Raw genomic sequence first — 22,797 nt, forward strand, 5'->3', positions numbered from 1 at the left:
AAAAAAAGAGTTGTTACAGAGTTGTGAGTGGTTCAGCTTTTGATTACTATTAAGGCCTTGACTTCCTTTTATGGGAGAGTGCAGGAGCTTCTGATGCTACCCAGGCCAGCTGGCATGCCTTGAAGGACCAGGAGGGAGTCAGCAGCAAATACAGGACATTTTTTTTTCCCGTTTGAAGTTCAACAATGGACAAAGCGAAAGGCGGCAGATAGGACTTTGCAGCGGCTTATCATGGGCCTGAGAGAGGCTGTGAGGGGGCTGTTGGAATGGAAGAGGTGAAAGTCTGAGAGATTTGACCTAGAATGTCCCTGAGTATGTCTCTTTCCTTCAAGCAGTGCCATGTAGAATAAAACCAAGAAAGAGAAGTTTTGTCCAAACTGACTTGATCATTCCTTATCACTGTCTTTTCTTCTCAGGTAACGATGAGTAGTGGTTTTGGTGTTCCTGTTTCAATAATGGGTGTGGCTTGGGCCTTGGTGGTGCTGTGGGCAGCTGCTACGGGCATGGAGGATCGCTGCTTGCCTGGAGGGAAGCACAAAGCGAGTCCAACCCCAGAAGGACACCTGGGCACCTGCAATCTCTATAGAGAGAGTAAGTATTGATGACTTAATCATTAAAATATCATTTTAAGAGTGCTTTTCTCTGCAACAAGGGATTACATGTAGATTTATTTATTTATTTTATTCGATTTATATCCCGCCCTACCCCACCGAGGTGGGCTCAGGGCGGCTTACAACATAAAAGCTAACAAAGTCAGTTTAAAATACATTAATAATTATACAATAAATACATAAGAACACATAAAACTCACTTCAATATGTACTATGCTACCTTTCCTTAAATAAATTCTTCAATATTCCAGTATTCAGTAATCTGTTGTTCGAGATTTGAATATTCAGGCATTCCGATAACAATTAATTATATGCCAACCGGAAGAGGGCTGTTTTGCAGGCCCTGCGGAACTGTTCAAGGTTCCGCAGGGCCCTCACCTCTTCCGGGAGCTGATTCCACCAACAGGGAGCTGCGATTGAAAAGGCCCTGTCTCTGGTCGCTTTCAGACGGGCCTCCTTTGGCCCAGGGATTATAAGGAGGTTCTGAGACCCCGATCTCAGCACTCTCTGGGGAACATGTGGGGAGAGACGGTCCCTAAGGTAGGCAGGTCCCAGGCCACAAAGGGCTTTAAAGGTCATAACCAGCACCTTGTACCGAACTCGGTATGTTATCGGCAGCCAGTGCAGTCCCCGAAGCCCCGGCTGAATGTGCTCCCGTCTAGGGAGCCCTAACAACAGCCGGGAGCGGCATTCTGCACTAGCTGCAACTTCCGGGTTCGGTACAGGGGCAGCCCCATGTAGAGGGCATTGCAGTAGTCCAGCCTCGAGGTGACCGTTGCATGGATCACTGTTGCCAGGTCGCCGTCCTCCAGAAAAGGAGCCAACTGCCTTGCCCACCTAAGATGAAAAAATGCGGACTTGGCAGTGGCTGCTATCTGGGCCTCCATAGTTAGAGTAGGCTCCAATAGCACCCCCAGGCTCCTAACCCTGTGCGCCGCTGACAGAGGCACACCATCGAGGGCCGGTAAGGGAATCTCCCTCCCCGGACCACGGCGACCCAGGCAAAGGACCTCTGTCTTCGTCGGATTTAGCTTCAGCCCGCTCAGCTTGAGCCATCTAGATACGACCTGCAATGCCAGGTCCAGGTTTTCTGGGACACAGGCAGGCCGGCCGTCCATAAGTAGATAGAGCTGGGTGTCATCAGCATACTGGTGGCAACCCAGCCCGTATCTCCAGGCAATCTGGGCAAGAGGGCGCATGTAGATGTTAAACAACATCGGGGATAGAACTGCTCCCTGAGGGATCCCGCAATCCAGCGGGTACCTCCGGGACAGTTCACCCCCAATCGCCACTCTCTGTCCCCGACCCTTGAGGAAAGAGGTAAGCCATTGTAGAGCCAACCCCTGAATCCCCACGTCGGCAAGATGGCAAGTCAGCAACCGATGGTCGACCGTATCGAACGCTGCCGATAGGTCTAACAACATCAGTACCACCGAGCCGCCTCGGTCCAGATGCCGCTGGAGATCATCCACTAGGGCAACCAGCACTGTCTCCGTCCCATGACCCGGGCGGAAGCCCGACTGATGGGAGTCAAGGACGGAAGCATCCTCCAGGAAACTCTGTAGTTGCAACGCCACTGCCCTCTCAATGAGTTTACCCAAAAAGAGTAAATTCGAGACCGGCCGATAGTGTGCCAATTCGGCCGGGTCCAATGTTGGTTTTTGAAGAGGGGGCGGACCACTGCCTCCTTAAGAGGTGTTGGAAATTGCCCTTCCATCAGGGATCTATTTATGATATCCCATACAGGATACCTAAGCTCCCTCTGGCAAGATTTAATAAGCCAGGAGGGGCACGGGTCCGAATTGCAAGTTGTAGGGCGTGAAGACAAGAGGATCCTGTCAACTTCCTCCAGGCTGAGAGCGCCGAAACCATCCAGAATACAGTCTGAAGACAGGCAAGGAGCCTCGGGTTCACATACTGTCTCCAATATGGCGGGGGCGTCATGGCGGAGCGACGCGACTTTATCTGCAAAAAATTTCGCAAAAGCCTCACAGCCGATTTCCAATTGACTAGCGTTTGGGCTGCCCTGTGGCAGCGTTATAAGAGTCCGAATTGTGTTAAACAATTGTGCCGGGCGCGAAGTTGCAGACGCAATCCTAGCCGCAAAGTATGTTTTCTTTGCGGCTTTGACTGCCGCAAAAATAGATAAACAGATAAAAATGTGACTTCCAAAAGTGGACATTCTGATCAGAAACAGAACTCAACATAAGACTTGCTTAAACAGAACCACAGTTAACATCCTATGAGGAGAAAAGGTAGGGTGGCAATAGTCCATATTCTGCTGGTAGCCTATTCCAGAACATTGGCTCTACTACTGAAAAAGCCCTGTAACCTTTATTTGTTTATTTTGTATTATTTATAGTCTACCTTTCTCACTGAGATCAAGGTGGATTCCACAATGCAAATCAGTGCAATCAATAGGATGATACATCTAATAACGCGATTGGACTAGGATTGCAGAAATTTGAAACAAAGGTGTCATCTGAACAAGCTGTCTGTCATCTAAACATGCCATATTAAACGATGCAGAATATGATATCACATAAGTAGGAACAGTGCGTTTTCCTGCATCAGTCTGTTATAACGTTGCCCTATTCCCTTTATTAAAAATGCCCCCTTGAACAATTCTCTTTTACATAGTTTGCAAAATGTCAGGAAAGGGGGAGTCATTGGGTAGGATATTCCATGGGGGTGGGGGCCACTACAGAGAAAGTCCATGTACAGGCAGCTGTTGCTCTTGCCCACCTGCTGGGTGGCATCTGCAGATAGCCCTGTTCAGAACAGCAATGTTATCGTGAAGGGACATAGATGGAGAGGCAGTCTTGCAGATATGAGGCTCCGGGGCCAGGAAGGCCAATACCTTGAACTAAGCTCAGTAACTGATTGCCAGCCAATAGAGTGACTGCAGAATACAGCAGATCTGAGGCTTCTCACCTGGCATTACATCTGTCTTGTCTGGGTTCCGTTTCAATTTGTTCACCTTAAATCATTTAACCACAGCAGTCAGACAATGGCTCAAGACCTCTACCACATTGCCAGGAGGGTTGGATAGAGCTGAGTGTCATCAGCGGTTTGATAACATCTACTTCCAAAGCTACTAATGATTTCTCCTAAGAGCTTTCCATAGAGGTTGAATGCCATGGGAGATGAGATTGCACCCTGTGGAACTCGCAGGAGAGCTCCCACACTGAAGAAAACTAGTCTTCCTCTGAGTCCAGTCTATAAGGAAAGATTTAAACCAGATCAAGGTACATTCCTGAAACCTACTTCCGCCTCCAAATGCCTCAACAGGATGGCATAATCAAAGGCTGCAGATAAATCCAGCAAGAGCAACCAAGAAGTATGGACTTTGCATACCTTCAGACAGAAGTTCACAAGCCACCCCCACCAGGGCCATCTCTATCCCATAGTCTGGACTGAAAAAGGTCCAGAGCAGATGAGTTTGCCAAGAAGACTTGGAATTCATCTGCTACTGCTCTCTCAAGCAATTTGCCCAGAAAGGGCAGATTAGAGACTAGGTGATAGCTGGCCACATAATTTATATGTAAGGATTGTTTTATATATATATCTACTTATATAGTGCTGAATTTGTAGCCTACCGCCGCATATGTTGTATCTAAGAGATGAAATATTAGGCAAAGTAGTATGAGTTTATTGTTGGTTCAGGGTCATCTATATTTTCAGACTATATTGAGTTCTTCATCATGCAAATAAACAGCAGCAAAACATCATGGGAAGATCCTGGGGGTGCCAATTCTTCAGCTATCTTCTGTATATTTATATATTTAATATATATTTATATATATATATATATATATATATATATATTTCAACCAGCATTCAGATTAAAGTGAATTTATTATATTTTATCAGTAGAAAACTCTGCAAAAGTAGCATAGCTAATTGTTTGTTCCTGAGATAATACAGGCTCAGGTTTAGGAGTCAGCAAGTGTTGAGATACCATAAACAACTGGGATGGCCATAAACTAGATGACTAGCAGCACAATCCAGAGGGGCGGGGGCAGAAAGTCTTTTGGCAGCAGACCAGCTGCTACGTGGACACAGGAAGGGTTTGCATCGACGTAGGACCGGCGCCGCCACAGTGGAGGGGAGTTACATTCAAGATGCTACCCTCTATAGCAAAGCCATTGAGCAGCCTGTGGCTGCAATCTTGATGTTTTGGTGTTAGCATTGTCCAACAGGTCGTGTTCTAGGTATCTCTAGAGATAGAAGCCACCATCATTCTAACTTCTCTATAAGAGGGAACCACAAGGGGAGAGGCAGGATAAGTGAAGTTGCACAGGTTCCTGGAGGGAGTGGCCGGCCTTCAGATATGATAGGTGGGTCCAAGATTGTGAAAGTCTTTAAAGGTTGGGACAAAACTTCAGTCTTGTAAGGTCTTCTTAGACTGTTGATGAGCTCAGAAACACATCAACAGTCTAAGAAGACCTTACAAGACTGATGCCGATGGAAACAATGTCTTGGCTAAAAGGCAAGCCACTGCATTTAGTATCCGTTGAAGTTCCCAGATTACCTCTAAGAGCAACTCCATATAACACACGCTGCAATTATCTAGTTCCAGAGAGTACTCACGTTGGTCTGCAGTAGAACATCTATATTTGAGTCTAGTAGCTCCTTAGAGACCAATAAGATTTGGGGGGGTATAAACTCTTGAAATTTAAACCTCCCTGATGTTGGTTTCTAAGGTGCAGTGGGACTCAAATCTGCAGTTATCTAGGATTTTACTGTAATGTGGGTCATCGTATAGTCTAGATATGGGGTCAGACTGGGGGAAGACACCAATTAGAAGGTTTGGAAGAAGAGGGGAGTTGAGCTGCATATTAATTTCTCCCTCTCCCCCAGCAGTTTTTAGGAAGTAGCTTTCACAGAGAAATTAACCACCTCGGAAAGCCTCACTTCCCTTCCCCAGTCCATTCTGTGTGGATGACATGTCTTTAAAGAAGCATGTGAGTTTGCTGCTTCTTTACTAGTCCTGTTCTTCTTTTGCCTTTAACATTACAGGAGCAGAATGCGGGAGATGTCTCTCTCTATATTTAGTCATGACTTAGTAGTAGCACAGCGCACAGAAGTTTAGCAAATGATGCTTTTCTCCATCCCATTAAAAAAGAAAAAAAAATTCTAAACTTCTTCGTGTTGGACTGCTGTTAAAAGCTCAAAAATGCAACTACTAAAATAGATGTTGACTGTACCAGCAAACTGAAGAAAAACAGAGTTTCTATCTGGCCTCCTATGTACTTGGTTGTTATGGAACGGGAGAAGGCCTTCCCAAGTAGTCTACACCAAACTGGAGAGCCAGTTTGGTGTAGTGGTTAAGTGTGCGGACTCTTATCTGGGAGAACCGGGTTTGATTCCCCACTCCTCCTCTTGCACCTGCTAGCATGGCCTTGGGTCAGCCATAGCTCTGGCAGAGGTTGTCCTTGAAAGGGCAGCTGCTGTGAGAGCCCTCTCCAGCCCCACCCACCTCACAGGGTGTTTGTTGTGGGACAGGAAGGTAAAGGAGATTGTGAGCCGCTCTGAGACTCTTCGGAGTGGAGAGCGGGATATAAATCCAATATCTTCTTCTTCTTCTTCTTCTTCTTCTTCTTCTTCTTCTTCTTCTTCTTCTTCTTCTTCTTCTTCTTCTATAGGGCCATCCTGGACTACTATCCATTCATTATTTCTGGAAGTTATACCTGGGGGGGAGGGGGAAACTGGCATAATTTAGCACTAGGTATGTGGGCTATATATTAGGAAAATTGGAATGGTCTAGAGTTAGCTGAAATCCAGAGAGGTACAAGGCATTTTCATGTCTCAGAAATGTCCTCTTGTCCTGAATAAAAACAGTGTTCCTAAACAAATTATGAGAGGAATTTGATTCCACCCAGGAATTCTGCTCGTTTAAGAATTTCCAAACAAGAAAATTATCTGCTATCTCTAAAAAAACATAAGCAAAAATTTTATTATGTGATCCTCTCTTCCACAACAGTGAAAAGTTCCATGGGCAGTGCTATTTGGATCAAGCTTTTTAAATAATTACTTTGTTTTTAACTATACATGTAGAGCACTAGTACAGACATTCCTACAAACAGCAAATTGGATATCCCATGTCAAAGAGGAGACTACATCTCAGGGTGCTCCTCGATTAGGGGACGTATAACTCTCTCTGTTTCTGTCTCTCAAAACTCCTCAACTGATATTTTTACACACACACTTGAACATCTGCCCCCTCTTTTGCAATTAATGCTCATTATCATCCACAAATATTAAGGACATTCTGTTAAGGACACTCCTGAGTCCCAACATGTGCCACTTCAGGCAAAGCAAGGGGTTGCATCCCATACTCAGATAAGGGCAGCATGTTCTGTTGTCGTATGATGTAGCCTGCTGATCCAACAATTTCCCCCCGTGGGCAGGGCAAATCTTGCACTGTCCTTAGGTGAGCAGCATGATGGCGTACAATCCATAGCAGGCCTCAGATTCAGCAGGAGCTCACAGGAATGCAGCTCCTGAACCTTTCTGATGGTTCCCCCTCTTCCTCCCCACCTACCCTGTCCATTGAATAGTACGTGCAGCTGCATAACAGTCCCTGGATTAGGAGAGCGGGCAGCCAGCCAGCCACTAGGGGTTTTGCCACACCCCCAGCAGCCCTCATTAACCACTGGAGAAGCCCGCACCACCCTTTCTCCACTTCTGATGTGATCTTGGGTGGTGGGTGGATGGATCTCTACATTTTATTTATTTATTTTATCAGATTTATATCCTGCCCTCCCCTAACAGGCTCAGGGCGGCTGACAACAGTTAAAAACCACATAGAATACTAAAAACAATATACAATAAAATCAATTCTACACATTTTAACCATAAAATCCAAGATGCACGTTGGTGTTTCTCAATATCTATATTTGTCCAGTGGGACTGTCAGTGCTGTGGGACATTTGCTACCTCCCCTTAACTATTGAACTATAGTTCGGTCTTACAGGCCCGGAGGAATTGTGGCAGGTCCCACAGGGCCCTGATGTTTTCGGGGAGGGCGTTCCACAGAGCGGGGGCTATTGTTGAGAATGCTCTGGCTCTAGTGGTGGACAATCGAACTTTTTTCAGTCTGGGAATCTGGAGGAGATTTTGGGACCCTGAACGTAGTGCTCTCTGGGGCACATATGGGGAAAGGCAGTCCCGAAGGTAGACAGGTCCCAGACTATATAAGGTTTTAAAGGTTTTAGCCAGCACCTTGAAATGAATCCGGAATGCCACAGGCAACCAGTGTAACGTTTCCAGCGCAGGCTGGATGTGCTCCCGTACAGGTAGCTCCAACAACAACCTGGTTGTTGTGTTTTGCACCAGTTGTGGCTTCTGGAGTTGAGTCAAGGGCAGCCCCGTGTAGAGGGCATTACAATAGTCTATTCTTGAGGTGACCATCACATGGATCACTGTTGCCAAGTCGTTACGCTCCAGGTATGGAACCAACTGTCTTATCCACCTAAGATGAAAAAAATGCAGATTTGGTGGTGGCTGCTACCTGGGCCTCCATTGTTAATGAAGGCTCCAGGAGCACCCCTAAGCTCTTGACCCTCAATGCTGGCAGCAGTGGCATCCCATCAAAGGCTGGCAAAGGGATCTCTCTACCCAGGCCACTACGATTAAGGCACAGGACCTCTGTCTTTGCTGGATTCAATTTCAGTCCACTCTGCCTGAGCCATTTCACTATGGCTTGCAATGCCAGGTCCAGATTTTCTGGGGCACAGCTGGACTGGCCCGAGATAGATAGATGGATGGATGGATGGATGGATAGATAGATAGATAGATAGATAGATAGATAGATAGATAGATAGATAGATAGATAGATAGATAGATAGATGGATGGATGGATGGATGGATGGATGGATGGATGGATGGATGGATGGATGGATGGATGGATGGATGGATGGATCTCTAGCGAGTCCAACCAGGTCTCTCTTACCCGAGGCTCTCCTTTCTTGCATTGGGTTGCTTTTGGCTGGGGGGTGGATATGCTAATGAGCTATACTAATGAGCTCTGACACCTATTTTTCTACAAAATGATCCCTATCCATAGTAATAAACCCATGTATAGCACTTGCAACTACATCTCTTCAAGTTCTGCACAGTCAGCGGACAAGGAGTTAACATTCAGATTGTCCCCTACTGACTGGTTGACTTTCAGTTCCTCAGACGGAATTACAAACTTCTTTTTTCTGGCTCCTTATTTTTGACTTTCACAAGCAGCATCATAAAACATAACAATGATACTGTCTGCCAACAGAATTACAGCACAACAATGTTTTATGATGTGTTTACAACCAAAAGTTCCATACAGCTTTGGAGTGGGCACTGACTTATGTTGTTTAACAGAGGTTTTACATAATGTAGCTGGTCTATTAAGTATGGGGAAGGAACTATTGAGCAGTGTTCTCCATTGTACATGACTACAACTGCCATTCTGTCTCTAAATTAGCAACCTCCAGATGTTTCCCTGCAGACTTTCAGTAACTGAATTTTGCTTGGTTCTAGACTCCCAAGTCAAGAAGCCGGCACCCTATACAAAGTTAAAAAAAAAACCAGCTTAAATGGTCACAGGCAGCCAGGAATTTATTTTGTTTTAAGGGAAGCAAATACTTTGACATGTTTTCAGCACAAGCACTTATTTGGGGGGGAATGCTAATGGGAAGAACGTGCGTTTTTCTTTGGAGACTGAAATTATGACAGAACTCAGACCAAATTTTGGCTTGCCTAATGCCAAGGACCTCCAGACAAAGTGTTCCTCTGTGATTCTCTTGTATCTCCTTGTCTGAATTCAAGTATCACATGAAAGCAGATCACATTATTCGCCTAACTTCATGGGCCCCCAGAATTTTCAGCAGCATCATCACATTTTATTTGTATCCCGCCCTCCCCGACGAAGCGGCTCAGGGCGGCTAACAACAAGAATTTAATACATACATTGTACAATATATAACATTTTAAATTACACTTGATTAAAATCGATTAAAATTCTATAAACAATGACATTCGTATGTTGGTGCTATAAATACCGATGGCAAGTTTACTTAGCAGTTTAGCAGTTTCAGTCGGTGAAGGCCATTCGGAACAAGGTGGTCTTGCAGGCCCTGCGGAACTGTTCAAAGTCTGGAAGCTGATTCCACAGCTGTGGAGCCATAGCAGAGAAAGCCCGAGTACGGGTGCTCTGGAGTTTTACCTCTTTTGGCCCGGGAATAGTCAGCAGGTTCTTCCCTGCTGACCTCAGTGCTCTCTGGGGTTCGTACGGGGAGAGACGGTCCCTAAGCTAGGCAGGTCCTCGGCCATATAGGGCTTTTGTGCCCTATTCTCACCTCTCAGCAGCCTTGAACATGAACAATGAATAGTCCTGTGAGATAAAAGGAAGTACTTCTTCACCCATAGGGTGATTAACATGTGGAATTCACTGCCACAGGAGGTGGTGGCGGCCACAAGTATAGCCACCTTCAAGAGGGGTTTAGATAAAAATATGGAGCAGAGGTCCATCAGTGGCTATTAGCCACAGTGTATGTGTGTATATAAAATTTTTTGCCACTGTGTGACACAGAGGGTTGGACTTGATGGGCCGTTGGCCTGATCCAACATGGCTTCTCTTATGTTCTTATGTTCTTATTATCAGGGCCTTTTCTGGGACAAGATGCAGAGGGAACAGTGTGGAGGATTGCATTTTAGGGGCAGTACTCCCTGTGTCTTTGTGAGCTTTTTTTTTTTAATTGTGAGTTCATATCAGATCCTACAAAGATTAGGGGGAGGGAAGTACCAGGCTCTTCCGTTAGCTGTCTGATGAGAATGCTGTATGTGATCATTCATCACATACCCGACAGCAATTTCAAACATGTACCTTATTAAGTGACAACAACAGTCGTTGCAGGAATGGGACTGTGCTCAGTGGTGGGGTTATCAATCCCCAGGTGGGGGCAGGGGATCCCCCAGTTTGGAGGGCCCCCCCCCGCTCCAGGGTCATCAGAAATTGGGGGAGAGGGAAATGTCTGTTGGGCACTCCGTTATTCCCTATGGAGACCAATTCCCATAGAGTATAATGGAGAATTGATCAATGGGTATCTGAGGCTCTTGGGGGAGGCTGTCTTTTGAGGCAGAGATACCAAACTCTTAGCATAGCATCCAGTGCCTCTCCCCAAAATAGCCTCCCAAGTTTCAAAAGGACTGGACCAGGGGGTCCAATTCTATGAGCCCCAAAAGAAGGTGCCCCATCCTTCATTATTTCCAGTGGAGGGAAGGCTTTTAAAAGGTGTGCGGTCCCTTGAAATGTGATGGCCAGAACTCCCTTTGGAGTTCAATTATGCTTGTCCCAACCTTGCTCCTGGCTCCACCCCCAAAGTCTCCTGGCTCCACCCCCAAAGTCCCCAGATATTTATTGAATTGGACTTGGCAACCCTCTACTCAGCAGCAGACATCTGTTTTGCATACAGAGGCCCTGTTCACACAGCGTGTTGAGTCTGTGTCAAACTGACCCGGTTCTGTTCCGAATTATCTTTGTTCCAGATATTATCGATCAGACTGCCATACTGCAATTTGAATCACTCCGCACATGATGTGCTGATGTGCATATGCGCATGTGCATAGGTCAAAAAACATTATGTGGTTATGCGGGTATGTGCATATCGCAAAGTAGTAAAAAAAAAAAGATGACCATAAACTGGATGTCTGAGGCTCCTTTTGCTCTGGGACAGCCTTCAGACATCCAGAAGTTGGTTAATATTGTAGCAAAACTATCCAGATGAAGAAAACTACGAGGTGAAACCAGACAACTCAAAAAACACCACAAAGGAGCAGGTAACAAAATAATCTGGTTTGGAGAAGGATTGGGGGGGGGGCCCACAACGATTGACTACCGGGAGGCAGATGATGCTGTCTGATCAGCCACTTTTAATCCGGTAGGAAACAGCAGCGACAACTGATTAAACTGTGCGTCTGAACAGGGCCGCTATGTCTCAAGCTGCATTCACAGTATCTCCAGTTTAAACGGATCAGGTGATGGGAAAGACCTCTCCCTGCAGTCTTGGAGAACTGGTGCCAGTCAGAGCACTTCAGTACTAAGCTTGATAGACCAATGGTCTGAGTCACTAGAAGGCAGCTTCATGTGCTTATTAATGACAGACGATGTTGTCACAATGCAAATGGGTCGGCTCAGTCCAGAAGGTGCTGAAAGAATGGTTCTTTTCACAGATGCCTGCTGCTCACCAGATGTTACCCAGGACCTTTCCAAAGCCAACGACATCTACTGGAATCGCTGTGGGGGCCTCAGCAGCAGGTCAGGCATAGATCCAGCCCTCCAGAGGAATTTATTTATTTATTTGTTTTGTTCGATTTATATCCCGCCCTACCCCACCAAAGCGGGCTCAGGGCGGCTTACAATACAGAATGCTAACAGTAAATCAGTTTAAAATACATTAATGATTATACAATAAAATACATAAAAATACATAAAACTCACATCAATATACGATGCTACCTCTTCCCTAAATCAATTCTTCCAAGTATTCCAGTGTTCAATATTCTGATGTTCATAAGTTTAAATATTCAGGCATCCCGGTATCGATCAGTTGTATGCCAACCGGACGAGGGCTGTTTTCCAGGCCCTGCGGAACTGTAAAAGAAGCTGCCTGCTATAACCAGTTGTATTCCTCTTTTCATAGACCAGCAGCCATAGGGTTGTAACCTCTGGGGGGCAGGATGTGGGCTCCCTTATGAAATTCTGTTTGGGAGGTTACAGGACTTTGCTGGGTTTGTTGCTCTTTGGCCTACTTTTCTCTTTCCTCTTATTTGTTTATTTATTTGGTGGATTTATATTCTGCCTTACCCCGCAAAAGGGCTCAGGGTGGATTGCAACAAAATCAAACAATTGACATCAATAAAACATTACATTAAAACGGTTAAAACAACCTGGTTGCAGAGCAGGAGACAAGATTGATTCACGTTAATACAGTTTCCAGCCGGCCAACATATCAGAAGGGTGACGCCATACTTTAGGTGAGCCGTCGAAAGGTGGAAGGCTTCAGCGAGGGAGGCTGGTTTATTTTCATTTGGACACCCACTGTTTCATTTTAAGGCCCGGTGGAACAACTCCATTTTGCAAACCCTGCAGAATGGTAACAAATCTGACAGGGCCCTGATCTCTAATGGGAGCATGTTCCGCCAGGGCAGAAAAAAACCCTGGCCCTAGTCGAGGCTCGTGAGACGTCCCTTGGGCTGGGGACAACTGCAGGTGTTGATTTTCTGAGTGTGAAGTGTAAAGCCCTTCAGAGCACATATGGGGAGAGGCAGTCCCTCAGATATGTCAGTCCGAGGCTGTGCAGGGTTTTGAAGGTCAATACCAAAATCTTGAAGTGAATCCAGTACTCAATAGGTAGCCAGTGCAAATGGCGTAGCACCAGCTGAATACACGCCTACACGGGCAGCACCGTCAGCAGGGGCACTGCCACATTTTGCACCAGCTGGAGTTTCCAGATTAGCCCCCTTGTAGAGCAAGCTGCAGTAATCCAGTCTGGAAGTGACCGTTGCATGGGTCGCTGTAGCTAAATCCTGAGAAGAGAGGTGGAGTGTTCAGCTGCCTGATCTGCCAGAGGTAATAAAAGGCCGACCTGGCAGCTGCAGTGACCTGGGCCTCCATAGAGAGTGAGGGATCTAGCACCACTCTCAGGCTCTTCACCTTCTTGGCCAGCACAAATGGCGTAGCGTCAGTGTAGAGCAAGGGCTGCTGTAAGATCTTCTGTCTCTGGTTCAATATCTTGTGGAGTCTCACTCTCAAGAATGATGTATATATCAAGAATGATACACAGGTGATTTTTGACCCATCTTTTAGCCTTTTTGATGTCCATGTTTACCTTTCCCCCACAGATGTGAGGAGTATCTTCAGCAAGTGGAATGTTTTTATCGTTGTTCCCCTATTGCTGCCCAATGGCCTCATCCTCAGCGACCCACAGCTGTGCTGGCTGTGCCTCTTTGCCAGAACTTCTGTGAAGAATGGTGAGTTAAATCGGCAGAGAAAGCATCATGTGGAATATGAAGGAATGGTGTAAAGCAGGGGTCCTCAAACTACGGCCCGCAGGCCAGATGCGGCCCGCTGAGGACGTTTATGCGGCCCGCCGGGTTATGGCAAAATCAGACCGGAAGTGACGTTCGACCTAAACTCGCGTTAGCAACGCACACTTCCGGCACTGGGCTGAGGCGGCGGAGACAGAGTGTGAGGTGATACCAAGGTGAGGTGAGTTCCCAGGCCGGGGTGTGTGGTGTGGGGAAGGGAGAGAGATGCAGAAGACGGAGAACTGACAGCCCGCGGCCTTGTACAGTAACGGCGGTCCGGCCCTCCAACAGTCTGAGGGACAGTGAACTGGCCCCCTATTTAAAAAGTTTGAGGACCCCTGGTGTAAAGAATGGTTTAGGATAGTGGAACATTAGCAAATGACTAGTATTTAAAGAAGTACTCTAAAAGAAAAGAGGGGTCATTAGAAATTCGGAATTGGCTATAGATGTTACGTAATTGAGTTTTTAATACTCTGTAGTCTTCAGTGAACCAAGAGTTAATGCCCCTATTCTTTTTAATAGAATGATTAGGTTTTATACTGAATGATTGAGAAAAATGGGAAATCAGAGTATTGTAAGCTGAGATCTTTGGTGTGGGATCCATGCTATCAATTATAGAGGCTCTAAGATCAGAAAAAGATCTGAGCTGAAGTTGAGATGTCACCTGCATAGAATGGTCATTCCATACAATTTTAGGTAGGATTTCTGGCCCAGAGGTCAAAGCAACAGGTGGATGGAAAGGGGCAGCGAAAAGGCTGGTTCTGAGTGTTAGGATCAGAGGCAGGTAGTCACTAATAACAAAATCCCCAATCTCAAAGTTCAAAATGCAAGATTCCAAGAGAGGAGAAACTAGAAAGTAATCAATTACGTCACAACCTTTTATAGAAACAAAAGTGAATTTGCTGGCTTTAGGGAAACAGGTAAGTCCATTCAGCCATACTCTATTGAACTGAAAGCAAAATTTGGTGAGATGAATTATTGTAGCAATCTTTAATCTCTCTGAGAAAAAGAGAGGGGGAAGGGTATCATTCTGATTGATTTCAAGAGCTCTGAAAAATATCAGGCGGTCCCTACCTACTCTCGCAATAAAATACCCAACAGAGGGAAATTTCCATTCTAATGTTCCCATAAAAATAGACATATGTTCCCAATGTTGTGAAGGGGCATGGCTATCTAGGGTAGGGGACACATATAGATTAACCATAATCAAAATGGATCTTTCAAAGAGAAGTTTAACAGCTTGTTCTGAATAAGTAACATAGTAGCTGTACAGTTTAAATGTAAGGAAATAAAAATAGCCCAACTTGAAAAAGACGTTTAGGTTTGACTCTATAGGCCGGGAGACAGAAGAAATTAAATCCTTCTAATTGGATCGCATTGTGAGACCATGTTTCCTGCAAAAGTTTTTAACTAGCGAAGAAAAGCTTTTTAGCTAACGAAGAAAATTCACATCGTTGACCTTACTCCTCCATCCTGCAATGCTCCAGGAAATTATTTTTAATGTGGTTGGAGCAGGAGTAACTGAAAGTCAGTTTGCTGCAAAGAGTCAGTCAAGAGAGTTGTTCATATCATGGAATACACAGCCATTAGCTGAGCCACTTTGAAGGTCAGAGATTGTTTCCTGCAGGTTTTGTTGAGTTATTTTAAACCCCTTGCTAAGGTGGGAATTATTAGTTTCTGAGATAGTAGTATGCATCTCAGCTTGAGTTGAAAGATGAATGCTCTTCTCAGGGGCTTGTTGGGGATCCTTAGCAGTGTCTACTGGAGATGACAGTGTAGCAGGTGAGTGGCTTGTAACATCCAAAATGTTCCTTCACAGGCAGGCTGCCACTGTTTCCAGTTTATCAACTACAGCTGCCTTTTCAGATATAGGGAGCCCACTAAAGAGGTTCCAGGTAAAAAAAACAGCATGACAAAGAAAAATTGGGGGGTACTTTGGGGAGCAGCACTAGATACTATACTGAAAATTTGGTGCCTCTACCTCAAAAAACAGCTCCCCCAGAGCCCCCGAAACCTCCAGATCAATTCCCCATTATACTCTATGAGAATCGATCTCCACATAGGGAATAATGAAGTGCTCAGCAGACGTTTCCCTCCCCCCCTCCCCCCGTTTCTGGCGAGTCTGAAGCAGGGGATTGGCCTCTCTACTCACAAGTTGCTGCCAACTTCTTCACAGCAGCACAGACACACCATCCCAAGAGGAAGCCTTTCAATCGGAGACTGAAGCCTTCGGAGGTGCAAAGGCACATGGTCCTCTGGGGGCGGGGCTTCCCCCCGCCGGCCAGCTGACTGGGGGCGGGAAGGAGCCTGGGAAAGCAGAAGAACTCCCGCTGAGACCTGGGGATTGGCAAGCCTAAGTGGAGCCCAAAGCAGCTTATATTATTCCCTTCTCTGTTTTATCCTCATAACAACCCTGCAAGGTAGATTAGTCTAAGAGAGAGTGATTGTAGGGATTTGAACCTGGGGCTCCTGGATCCTGGGCAGACACTCTAATCACTACACCACACAGGCTCTCAGTTTTCCCTCCCCCTGGCAGCCTCTCTCTGGGAAAAGTCCGGCCTAGTTGCAAATAGGTTTGCCAGGTCTGACTCAGTAAATATCTGGGGACTTTGATGGTGGAGCCAGGAGTAAGGTTGTGACAAGCACAACTGAATTCTGAAGGAAGTTCTGGCCATCACATTTAAAGGGACTGTGCTCCTGTGGTGCTAGCAACAGTTTTCTCCCAGATCAGCTGACTCAAAACATCAGAGCAAGACTAGGAGAACAATGGAAAAACTACTTCTGGTAGGCACAATCAGCAATGGAGAAATGATAAAGGGAGGGATGGCTATTACGGTTAAGGGTTTTGGATTCTCCTTCCCTGTCACTTCTCCATTCCTGACTGGGCTCATGGGAAGCCGTTTTCCCATTTAAAGGCAACCTGCAGGCCACTGTTACAGCATTTGTCCCAGCAGCTCTAAGGAAAGAACAAATATCCTGTGTGGCTACTATATGTGCCTGTGAACAGCCTAGGTTAAGTGGCCACACTTTGTATTCTACCATGAAATTTCACCTGCCTTCCTTATTTCCCCATTCCGCCTCACCTCACAGGTACGATGCTTGCAAGGAAGACCTGACCTGCGCTCACAATTGGCTTACAGACTGGCACTGGGGGCCTGATGGGAATAATTGCAGTCAGGAGTGCGTTTCATATGGCCAGGTGAGAGCAGCAAACATGATAATTAACAACAGACACAGTGCCTCCTCCTTCCCAGTTTGGTGTAGTGGTTAAGTGTGCGGACTCTTATCTGGGAGAACCGGGTTTGATTCCCCACTCCTCCACTTGCACCTGCTAGCATGGACTTGGGCCAGCCAGAGCTCTGGCAGAGGTTGTCCTTGAAAGGGCAGCTGCTGGGAGAGCCCTCTCCAGCCCCACCCACCTCACAGGGTGTCTGTTGTGGGGGAGGAAGGTAAAGGAGATTGTGAGCCGCTCTGAGACTCTTCGGAGTGGAGGGCGGGATATAAATCCAATATCTTCTTCTTCTTCTTCTTCTTCTTCTTCTTCTTCTTCTTCTTCTTCTTCTTCTTCTTCTTCTTCTTCTTCCTCCTCCTCCTCCTCCCTGTGCCAACAGATTCTGTGGGCAGCTCTATTCGGGAGGGAGAGGCAATTGTTTTGAAGCTGAGGGGATGACTAGAAATTGGGACTCTCCTCCCTCCAGGAAGGCAGGCACCAATTACCAATTCAGCCTGCCCAGAGGACAGATGTTACTGAAATCAAATAAGTGGTGTGATAAGTGCTTTATTGGGAATTTGATGTTATCTCAGGCTGTGGGGTTTTCTAGAAAATTCCAGTCTTTTACAGAATAATGTTTTCAGCCCTCATAAAAAGGCATACATTTTAACAAAATCCAAACATTTGAGAGTGAGATTAGACCAAGCCCCCACAAACCCACAACACTCTTATCTCCTCCTTCTTATAAATAAATACATTCTGCTGTATATGTGATGACTCACTTGTAAGTAACAGTCGAATCAGCATTTGATTTGCTGGTCATGCAAAGTCCAGATAGGTAGCCATATCTGGCTGCAGCTGCAAAATAAAACAGAAGTCTGCTGACACCTTAAAGATTAATAACTTTAATTCCAGCACTCGTATCACTATATGCATCACATTGTTTATTCCTACATAACTGTTCTCCCCCCCCGCCCCCCCCAATCTTCAAGGTGCCACCTGATGCCTCTTTTATTTTATCAAGCTAATTGTGAAGCAAGGGTTATACAATAGTTGAAGAATCTGCTCTGGTTTCTGTTTAAATGCTACTGTATGTCAGTTTTTAGTCTTGAGTATTGACATCCCTAAAAGGCAAATCATTGTATATACCAGGGGTGGCCAACGGTAGCTCCCCAGATGTTTTCTTGCCTACAACTCCCATCAGCCCCAGCCATTGGCCACGCTGGCTGCAGCTGATGGGAGTTGTAGGCAAAAAACATCTGGAGAGCTACCGTTGGCCACCCCTGGTATATAAAGATCAGCCAGCTCTGCAGGATCTCAGGTTGAGGTCTTTCACAGCACTTATCCTGGAGATGCGAACAATTGAGCTGTTCCTAGGATCTTTTGCATGCAAAGCAAATACTCTATTGTTCAGCCAGTCTTTCCCTGTCTATCCAGATAGTAAATGCTTATTTTTTTTTTTAAGTAAATTTATATTTTACCCTGCCAATGGGCTCAGGGCTGATTACAACATAATTAAACAATTAAAACAATAACGTGACAACCAATAAAAACAATGCATAAAAACACTAGACTTCCTGGTTACAGAGCAGGAGGCAAAATAATTCATAACAGTTTCAGCTGGCCAAAAATCCAAACAATGATAACTGGGCTGTTAGATGAAACCGTTCAGCACATTTCTGTACATTTCAGTGTGCTACAATAAGGGAGCCGATCTGATTTAGCTTGGAAGTCCATTGCCTTAATTGAAGGCCTGGAAGAGCAGCTCCATCTTACAAGCCCTGCAAAACGGTAACAAATCCGGCAGGGCTCTAACCTCCAATGGGAGCATGTTCCGTGAGGCCCGCGGCCAGGGCAGAAAAAACCCTGGCCCTAGTCAAGGCTAGATGGGTGTCCTTAGGGCCGGGGACAACCAGCAAATGTTGGTTCTCTGAGTGTAGAGCCCTTCAGGGTACATACAGGGATAGGTGGTCCTCAGATATGTCAGTCAGTTTGGTGTAGTGGTTAAGTGTGCGGACTCTTATCTGGGAGAACCGGCTTTGATTCTCCACTCCTCCACTTGCACCTGCTGGAATGGCCTTGGGTCAGCCACAGCTCTGGCAGAAGTTGTCCTTGAAAGGGCAGCTGCTGTGAGAGCCCTCTCCAGCCCCACCCACCTCACAGGGTGTCTGTTGTGGGGGAGGAAGGCAAAGGAGATTGTGAGCCGCTCTGAGACTCTTCGGAGTGGAGGGCGGGATATAAATCCACTATCTTCATCTACCTCACAGGGTGTCTGTTGTGGGGGAGGAAGGGAAAGGAGATTGTGAGCCGCTCTGAGACTCTTCGGAGTGGAGGGCGGGATATAAATACAATATCTTCATCTACCTCACAGGGTGTCTGTTGTGGGGGAGGAAGGCAAAGGAGATTGTGAGCCGCTCTGAGACTCTTCGGAGTGGAGGGCGGGATATAAATCCAATATCTTCATCTACCTCACAGGGTGTCTGTTGTGGGGGAGGAAGGGAAAGGAGATGGTGAGCCGCTCTGAGGCTCTTCGGAGTGGAGGGCGGGATATAAATCCAATATCTTCATCTACCTCACAGGGTGTCTGTTGTGGGGGAGGAAGGGAAAGGAGATGGTGAGCCGCTCTGAGGCTCTTCGGAGTGGAGGGCGGGATATAAATCCAATATCTTCATCTACCTCACAGGGTGTCTGTTGTGGGGGAGGAAGGGAAAGGAGATGGTGAGCCGCTCTGAGGCTCTTCGGAGTGGAGGGCGGGATATAAATCCAATATCTTCATCTACCTCACAGGGTGTCTGTTGTGGGGGAGGAAGGTAAAGGAGATTGTGAGCCGCTCTGAGACTCTTCGGAGTGGAGGGCGGGATATAAATCCAATATCTTCATCTACCTCACAGGGTGTCTGTTGTGGGGGAGGAAGGTAAAGGAGATTGTGAGCCGCTCTGAGACTCTTCGGAGTGGAGGGCAGGATATAAATCCAATATCTTCATCTACCTCACAGGGTGTCTGTTGTGGGGGAGGAAGGTAAAGGAGATTGTGAGCCGCTCTGAGACTCTTCGGAGTGGAGGGCGGGATAGAAATCCAATATCTTCTTCTTCAGTCCCAGGTTGCACAGGGCTTTGAAAGTCAATACCAAAACCTTGAAGCGAATCCAATGCAAATGGCATCGCGCTGGTCGGATACATGCCCGCACAGGCAATGCCATCAACAGGGGTGCCGCCACATTTTGCACCAGCTGGAGCTTCTGGATTAACTCCAAGGGCAAGCCCACATAGAGCGAGTTACAGTAGTCCAGTCTGGAAGTGACCATTGCGTGGGTCACTGTAGCGAAGTCCTGAGGGAGAGATCGGGTGCCAGCTGCCTAATCTGTTGAAAGTAACAAAAGGCCAACTTGGCAACTGTCGTGACCCGGGCCTCCGTAGAAAGTGAGGCATCCAGGATCACTCCCAGGCTCTTCACCTGGGCTGGCACAAGAGGTGTGCTATCCAGGTCTGGTAGCCTGATACCCTGAGCTACTCCACTACAGGACCTCTGTCTTCGTTGAATTAAGCTTCAGATGACTCTGCTGCAACTACCCAGCCACGGCCCCCAGTGCCTCATCGGATGATCTGGGGTGGAGTCCAGACAACCATCCATCGACAGATAGAGCTGGATGTCATCTGTATACTGGTGACAACCCAACCCAAATCCCGAGGCTAACTGGGTGAGGGGGTGGATATAGATGTCGAAAATCATTGGTGAGAGAATTGCTTCCTACAGCACACCACGTTCAAGTGGCTATCGCGGGGAAACCTCCTCGCAAAGCACCACCCTCTGTCCCCAACCATGGAGAAAGGAGGAAAGCCACTGTAAGCCAAAGCCCTGAACTCCTATATCGCAAGGCGGTGGGTCTTGAGGTCATAGTTGACTGTGTCAAATGCTGCTGTCAGATCTAAAACCAACAGCAGCCCTGACCCATCTCAATCCAGGTGTCTCTGGAGGTCATCTGTGAGGGCAAGTAATGCAGTCTCTGTTCTGTGGCCTGGGCAGAAGCTGGACTGGACTGGATCAAGGATAGATTCCTCCTCCAGGAAGGCCGGAAGCTCTTCAGGCACCACCTTCCCAACTATCTTGCCCAGAGGAATGGAAGGTTAGACACTGGGCGGTAGTTGGTGGACCCATAGGATCCAGTGTTGGTTTTTTCAAAAAGCGGACGAATCACTGTCGCTGACTGTATTAGAACCAGCACCTACTCTACAATTGTAACCAGATCGTTGGTGAGAATGAACGTTTTATAGCACACTACTATTTGCATCAAATAAATGTTGAAAACTAAGAGAGCTGTTTGGGGGTTGGGGTAGAGAAATGCTGACATTCTCTGGACTCAGTAAAAGCCATCAGAACCAACAAGATTTCAAGGTCCCCTCCACACATATTCTAGTCCATGTTCTTACTACCAGAGAGCTTCCTCAGCCTGTGCTTCTGTGAGCCTGCGCCACTCAGACACCCACTGAAAGCTGCATCAAAGCTCTGTGCTGGTTTACATTATTATTTTTCCTTCCTCAGATGTACAAGGATGGGAAGGAGCTGTGTGAGACCATCTGGGACGACTCTTTCGTAGTAAGCACTGATCCCTGTGAGTGCCTGACACTGACTGCTTCTGACACAGTTTTTTCAGCCTCTCATTCCCGCCATGAAGATAGTGATAGCACTGAAGATCTGGAAGCCACAAAGGTGGACAGCAGAAGAATGGGCCGCAAAGGGCTTTGTCCAGGTAGCCCCCTGCTCCAGCGTCTGAAAAAGAACCTGCAGAAGCGTTCTGTCTTCATGGAAGATGTGGAGGGAAGCGGGAGTGGGTTCTGATCCAATGAAGCCACCCTTCCAGGGGAAAACTACCCCCTCCCCTGTGATTGCCTGGGCTCGGGGGGGGATCACTTGTGATCTATGCAAATCAGTCATGTCCCACATTTACCAGCTTCTTGTCATCTTGTCTAGTTCTGTGCAACTTGCTGTGGTCATGGAGTAGGAAACAGATCTGGCACTGTAGCTGGGCTCTGAGCCTTATGCTCTAGAATACAGTTTGTCCTAAAAGGGCACCTTCGTCACCCACAAGCCTACCCATGACCAGTGTAGTCTCCCCAGCTTTCTTCATTTTGTCTAGTTTGAAAGACAGGGTTAGAGTAATTTGCTGGTGACAACCTCATTCCCAGCACCTTTCCTCTCTAGCTACTGTCCTCAGGTACCTCCAAGAGCTATGGTCCTTTATAAGATTCCCCTCTAGTGCAGTAAAAGACAAGGGAGATGTACATCCATCGAAGGCTTGGGCATGGAACCAGGGTTGCCAATCCCCAGCTGGGGGCAGGGAATCCCCTGGTTTGGAGTCGCTCCCCCCATTCAGGGTTATCAGAAAATGGGGGGGAGGGGCTGAATATCCACTGGGCACTCCATTATACCCTATGGAGACCTCTTCCCATAGGGTATAATGGAGAATTGATCTGTGGGTATCTGGGACTTGGGGGGGGGCATCTGGTGCCTCTCCTAAAAAAAACCCCCACATTTCAAAAAGATTGGACCAAGGGGTCCAGTTCTGTGAGTTCCAAAAGAAGGTGCCCCTATCCTCCATTACTTCCAATGAAGGGAAGGCATTTAAAAGGAGCACCATCCCTTTAAATGTGACGGCCGGAACTCCCTTCAGAGTTCAATCATTCTTGTTACAAGGGCTCCTGGCTGCACTGCCCAAGTCCCAAGCAGGATCTGGCAACCCTAAGAATGCAGAGATTGCAGAAGTTGAAAACAACAGGTGAGGCAATTGCTGCTGGGCAGGAGGAGTCTTGCCCAACTGCTTACATGACTTCAGATACTGTGAGACCAGTCAAAAGGGGGGGGAAAGCCTTCGCTATTTGAGTTCAGCATGGAGGCAGCAGGCAC

At 46.8% G+C, this 22,797-nt stretch overlaps 1 protein-coding gene across 1 annotated transcript; it reads left to right on the forward strand.

The window, feature by feature from the left end:
* The first annotated feature begins 416 nt into the window (after window positions 1-416).
* On the forward strand, window positions 417-22,107 carry RTBDN (retbindin). The gene is made up of 5 exons (XM_060238347.1): window positions 417-591; window positions 11,829-11,913; window positions 13,500-13,628; window positions 16,776-16,884; window positions 21,436-22,107. The coding sequence occupies exons 1-5, from the start codon at window positions 423-425 to the stop codon at window positions 21,730-21,732; spliced, it is 789 nt and encodes a 262-aa protein (XP_060094330.1). The 5' UTR covers window positions 417-422; the 3' UTR covers window positions 21,733-22,107.
* The last annotated feature ends 690 nt before the right edge of the window (window positions 22,108-22,797 follow it).

The sequence above is a fragment of the Heteronotia binoei genome, chromosome 5 (assembly GCF_032191835.1).
Source record: "Heteronotia binoei isolate CCM8104 ecotype False Entrance Well chromosome 5, APGP_CSIRO_Hbin_v1, whole genome shotgun sequence".
In the NCBI taxonomy this organism is placed as follows: domain Eukaryota; kingdom Metazoa; phylum Chordata; class Lepidosauria; order Squamata; family Gekkonidae; genus Heteronotia; species Heteronotia binoei.

What these genes read in the sequence shown, in the direction of transcription:
- RTBDN (XM_060238347.1), top strand. Translation starts at nt 423, where the DNA reads ATGAGTAGTGGTTTTGGTGTTCCTGTTTCAATAATGGGTGTGGCTTGG. An exon ending in TGTGGGGGCCTCAGCAGCAG is followed by an intron (nt 11,914 to 13,499) that starts GTCAGGCATAGA and finishes TTTCCCCCACAG; the next exon opens with ATGTGAGGAGTATCTTCAGC. An exon ending in AGTGCGTTTCATATGGCCAG is followed by an intron (nt 16,885 to 21,435) that starts GTGAGAGCAGCA and finishes TTCCTTCCTCAG; the next exon opens with ATGTACAAGGATGGGAAGGA.